The sequence below is a fragment of the Schistocerca cancellata genome, chromosome 2 (genome assembly GCF_023864275.1).
Source record: "Schistocerca cancellata isolate TAMUIC-IGC-003103 chromosome 2, iqSchCanc2.1, whole genome shotgun sequence".
Classification (NCBI taxonomy): Eukaryota; Metazoa; Arthropoda; class Insecta; order Orthoptera; family Acrididae; genus Schistocerca; species Schistocerca cancellata.
The window spans coordinates 83,559,267-83,565,302 of NC_064627.1; the positions used below are offsets into that span (position 1 = coordinate 83,559,267).

Consider the following 6,036-nt stretch of genomic DNA (forward strand, 5'->3'; position numbering starts at 1 on the left):
ATACCGAGTAGCACATCCTCCTGCATTGATGCATGCCTGTATTCATTGTGGCATGCTATCCACAAGTTCGTCAAGTCACTGTTGGTCCAGATTGTCCCTCCCCTCAACGGTAATTCGATTTAGATCCCTCAGAGTTGTTGATGGGTCACATCGCCCATAAACAGCCCTTTTCAATCTATCTCAGGCATGTTTGATAGGGTTCATGTCTGGAGAACATGCTGGCCACACTAGTCGAGCGATGTAGTCATCCTTAAGGAAGTCATTCACAAGATGTATATGATGGGGGCGCGAATTGTCATCCATGAAGACGAATGCCTCACCAGTATGCCACCGACATGGTTGCACTATCAGTCGGAGTATGGCATTCACGTATTGTACAGCTGTTATGGTGCCTTCCATGACCACCAGTGGGATACGTCAACTGCACATGATGCTACCCCAAAACAGCAGGAAACCTCCACCTTGATGCACTCACTGGACAGTGTGTTTAAGGCTTTCAGCCCGACCGGGTTGCCTCCAAACACATCTCCGATGATTGTCTGGTTGATGGCATACGAGACACTCATCGGTGAAGAGAATGTGATGCCAATCCTGAGTGGTCCATTTGGCATGTTGTTGAGCCCATCTGTACCGTACTGCATGGTGTCATGATTGCAAAAATGTACCTCGCTATGAACGTTGGTAGTGAAGTTGTGCATCATGCAGCCTATTTCGCACACTTTGAGTCATAACATGATGTCCTGTGGCTGCACAAAAAGCATTATTCAACATGGTGGCATTGCTGTCAGGGTTCCTCCGAGCCTTAATCCGTAGGTAGCAGTCATCCACTGCCGTAGTAGCCCTTGGGCGACCTGAGCGAGGTATGTCCTCAGCCATTCTTGTCTCTCTGTATCTCCTCCATGTCTGAACAACATTGCTTTGGTTCACTCCGAGATGCCTGGACACTTCCCTTGTTGAGAGCCCTTCCTGGCACAAAGCAACATTGCAGACATGATCAAACCGTGGTATTGACCGCCTAGGCATGGCTGAACTACAGACAATATGAGACATGTACTCCCTTCCTGCTGGAATGACTGGAACTGATCGGCTGTCGAACCGCCTCCATCAAATAGGTGCTGCTCATGCATGATTGTTTATATCTTTGGGTGGGATTAGTAACATCTCTGAACAGTCAAAGGGGCTGTGTCTGTGATGCAATATATGCAGTCAATGTCTATGCTCAGTTTTGGGAACCGAGGTGATGCAAAACTTTTTTTGATGTGTGTATAATTCTTACAAAAATATACTAATTTTATGCCTCTAACTCAAACCAGTACCTACATGAATTTGTTGGTCTCTTTCTCTCTCTTCCTCTAGGCAAAATGTTGAATTACAGTTGCTCACTGTGCTGAATAAATACGATAAAGATATGGGACAGCTACAGGCTACACTTGAAGAGATTATTGAAGGTTTCAACAAAGAGAAGCAACAGATGAGAGAGTTACAGGTAATATTACTTTTCTGTTGTTTGTGGATGTTGCACAGTATGTAATAACAGTCTTTATTTAGTCATGAAAATGCCACATTTTTTAATATAATGATGGAATGTCCAGGATGGAGCAATGATAATATTATGAAATAGACTGACTGCTAATCAAAATTTAGTGCGGAAGTTGAGTCGCAGATAACTGCAACAAAAAGACTGTCAAACAGAAACTTTCAGCTGAAAAGACCCAAGGCTGTCAGTGTAGTAAGGTTGTTTCACAGAAGGAAATTCCTGTGCTCTCTGCTTTGGTGCTCACTGCACAGACCTCCTTTGTCTGCTACTTTGTTACTGATGTGAGTTATGTGAGTGACAGAGTGGTCAGAAGAGAATGTAATATTGCTAATAGAAGAATATAGTCATTATAGGTGCTTGTGATATCCAGGTGATCAACAGTACAGATTTCCAAACAAAATGAAATATGGTTGGTACAAAATTGCCAGATCTCTCAATGGCCCATCTGAGGATGCAAGAAAGATGACATTCAAGGCAGCTGTAATTGCATCACTCATGTTTTTTAGGTTAAAATATGGTTTAAAAACCCCTGCCATACCATTATAAATGGCTTTTGAAATGTAGCACTACAGAAGAATACTGAAGATTAGATTTGGGAGACAAGAAATTTGTGGCATGTAACACTACCTGACTAAAAGAAGGAATCAGTTAATATGACAGTCTGAGATATCAAGGGATCACAAATTTAATATTGGAGGTAAGAGTGGGGAGGGGGGGGGGGGGGAATCATAGAGAGAGACCAGGAGATGTTTACAATAAGCTTATTCAGAAGGATGTAAGTTACAGTAGTTACTCAGAGGTGAAGAGGTTTCCACAGGATAGAGTAGCATGGAGCTCTGCAACAAACCAGTCTTCAGACTGAAGACCGCAACAACACTGTTATAATTCTATCTGAAACCTTCCAGCCTCTTCAAGTCTCTTGTATGCATACAACTTTCTTTCATAATCCTTAATAATAATAATATTAATAATAATAACTGGAATATTTAAAAAGTGCTCTGTGCAAAATTCTACCAGACAGCTTCTTTCATTCCTCTCCCCCCTGTCCATGTTCTCCTACTAGTTTTCTTTCTCTACTTTTACCTACTATCGATGCCGATTCTCACATTACAATTAAATTTTCATCTCCCTTCATTATATAAATAATTTGTATTATTTGGTTATATATTTATTCACTCTGTTAATCATCTTCGTAGCTAGTAGGCATGTACACTGCTACTGCTATGGTGGGTCTTAGCTTTGTGTCTGTCTTGGATTGGATAATACTAAGAGTGATGATTCTAAGAGTAGTATGTTGTTGTTGTTGTTGTGGTCTTCAGTCCTGAGACTGGTTTGATGCAGCTCTCCATGCTACTCTATCCTGTGCAAGCTTCTTCATCTCCCAGTACCTACTGCAACTTACATCCTTCTGAATCTGCTGAGTGTATTCATCTCTTGGTCTCCCTCTACGATTTTTATCCTCCACACTGCCCTCCAATACTAAATTAGTGATCCCTGGATGCCTCAGAACATGTCCTACCAACCGATCCCTTCTTCTAGTCAAGTTGTGCCACAAACTCCTCTTCTCCCCAATCCTATTCAATACCTCCTCATTAGTTACGTGATCTACCCATCTAATCTTCAGCATTCTTCTGTAGCAAGAATGGTATAAAGACACTAATTTGTTCTGGAGTGATGTGTTGTTCTGGCCATCAAGCCTATGGTTGCACTGACGCAGCTCCCTGCTAGCAAGACTTATGCCTGGTGCTTCTTATGTAACATTCTGCAGAGACAACTTGAAAGACGTGGTATTTTGACAGCTGACTCACAGGAAATATACATTTACTAATGTCCTTTGTTGTTATCAGTATTTCTGTTTTAAAAAATGGGAAAACATGAATATAATACTAGGTTCAAAAACAAACTCCATAAAGAATCCAGGGACTTAAAACGAATCACTGTAAGGGCAATCAGGTATTTAGCAATTTGCTAGAGCATATTAAATGTCTTGGGGAATACGGCGGCTTTTAAGATGGAATTAAACAACTTTCCACTGTGCAATTCTTCCAATTGCTTTGAAGAGTGTCTTAAACCCTTGAAATTAATGTTTTACATTGTTTTATAGTTCAAACTAGCACCTTAATACAATAATATTTCATAATGGATAAGTCACTACATTGTATTACAGTTGAACAAAATGTACGTCTTTGACCTTTATACACACCAAGAGACCATTGTCACAGGATCCATGGAGTGTGACAGAGCAATGTATTAAACTACTTTCTTTGTACTGTATCCCCAGAGTATCAGTAACAATCCTGTTAAGTTCCTGTTGCAGCACTGTACTAAGTGATCTCCCATTTTTAAATCACTTCAGTTATATTCAGATTTTTTTGTCACATACATGCCAATCCATAGTGTCAGGGATTTTTGTCCCATATATATCTTCTTTATGGCTATCCTAGTAACTTCTTTTATACATAAAGGAAACCTCAATTTTAAAAGCCTGAAATTAATTCATGTGCCTCTGCCAGTCCACTCATGCTCATTATTTCATTTAATGACATTAAAACTTGGAAGGTCTTTTTGAAACTAGCATGCTCACACATGTGTGTGCACACACAGTGCGCGCCCACACACACACACACACACACACACACACACACACAAACACACACACAGAGAGAGAGAGAGAGAGAGAGAGAGAGAGAGAGCAAAATTTCCCCAGCTGAGGAAGGGCATTGTTCAAAAGCATAGCAACTGACACAGAATGGCGGCAAATATTAACAATATAATTTCAATCTTGATGATGTGCTGCTGATCTCTTAACTGTATTGTAAGTGATTGCCTTGCTTGCTTGCAACACAGCAAACATGTGGTGCTTGAGAAAGAAGCACTAATGGCTGGTGGCTAGCCCCCTACCATTTGATTATCTGAAACATGAGCCACAAAGTTTTTTAATTGAAGCACGTACTCACTATTCTCAATATAATTATGATAAATACTTTGTAGACTTGTCTTGTCCATTTGAATTACATACATTCAATATACTAACAATCACTTTTCAGGAGCTGTTTAACATCCAGGAAATGGAGTACACGAGGTTAATGACTGAAAAAGCTGAAGATGAACAACGCGAACTGGACCATAAAATATACATTTTCATTACAAACAGATGTGCACGCAGAATTCAGCATGCCTGGAGAGAATACAAACAAAGAAAGCTTTCAAAGCGTAAAGGGAGAAAGAAGAAGAAAAAATAAAATGGTTATATTTCAAATTTTCTGTACAAGAAAAACAATATAAAGATACATAGATAGTAGTAGTGGTGGTAATAGTAGTAGTAGTAGTTAATTCATCCAGTGATAGTGTACATTGTATGGATTTCATCAAAGAACATAGTATAACAAAAATAAGATAAGGGTGTACAGTTTCCTACATAATACTGTGGTTCATTGTATCCATCACAATATTTTTGGGCAATACAACTTTGATTTCTGTAACAATATAAAAGTATGAGAAGGATCTTTTACATGAAATACATTACAGGTAAATAATTGATTTAACACTTTTGTTCATGACATTTTACATGAAATACATTACAAGTAAATAATTGATTTAATGCTTTTGTTCAGAAAAATTAATGTTGAGGCTGTGGCAAGCATTTGATTTATGTTACTATTATTATATAGTAAATGAATGTAGTTACTTGCTATAAGGTTACTGCAAAATATTGCTTGATTGAATGTAGACAATGTTTTTATTTCTTTTAGCTGAGTTGGAAGTATGTTGTACAAAATCTGAATGTTGGTTTATTTTTGTGTTAAAGCCTTGTTTACTCTTTTTATGTGGATGTCATTGCACATACTTTATTGTAGGAATGAAGATCTGAGTTGGTTTTACAATTATCAATGCGCATTTTTATATTAACAACACTTTTTTTTAAATGTAGAGGCATGGTTTGGGTAGAATATTTAGGTGTTGAAATAACTGTTTGGAAGGTGTTAGCCTTGTACTGTTTGAAATTATTCTGACAGCCTGTTTTTGTAAGGTGAAGATGGTTTTCATGTTTGCCTTATTATGACTCCAGAGGGTTAGGCCATAGGTGATAGCAGAATGGATGTAAGCAATGTAGACAGTTCTGCTACGCTCTGCTACACACAGTACTAATTATGTGTAATGCAAAGCAAGCAGAGCTTAACTTGTTAGTAAGGTAGAGAATGTGGGCTTTCCAGCCTAAATTTTCATCAGTTTGCACATCTAAGAATTTTGTGGCAGCTACCCTTTCAATTTGTTTATTTTGAATTTTGAGGTTCTCATCATGATGAGACTTTGTTTTCCTGTAATGTATATAATGAGTTTTTGAAATATTTAAGGTTAGCCTGTTCAGTTTTATTTATTTATTTATTATCATCCCAATGATCACATTTGTGATATTGGATTTGTCAGGACACATTTCAACAACTATATAATATCTTTACAGAATTTTTTTCTATGCTGAATGTTTAATACAATATACA

At 38.2% G+C, this 6,036-nt stretch overlaps 1 protein-coding gene across 1 annotated transcript in view; it reads left to right on the top strand.

Moving 5' to 3' along the window:
- LOC126151058 (putative leucine-rich repeat-containing protein DDB_G0290503) overlaps positions 1 to 4,871 on the top strand; it is a 105,355-nt gene extending 100,484 nt beyond the window's left edge. Inside the window, exons 4-5 of the mRNA XM_049915917.1 lie at positions 1,357 to 1,486; positions 4,585 to 4,871. Of these exons, the coding sequence (XP_049771874.1) occupies positions 1,357 to 1,486; positions 4,585 to 4,779 (325 nt within the window). The 3' untranslated portion in view covers positions 4,780 to 4,871. The remainder of the gene's footprint in view (positions 1 to 1,356; positions 1,487 to 4,584) is intronic.
- Positions 4,872 to 6,036: the final 1,165 nt, after the last annotated feature.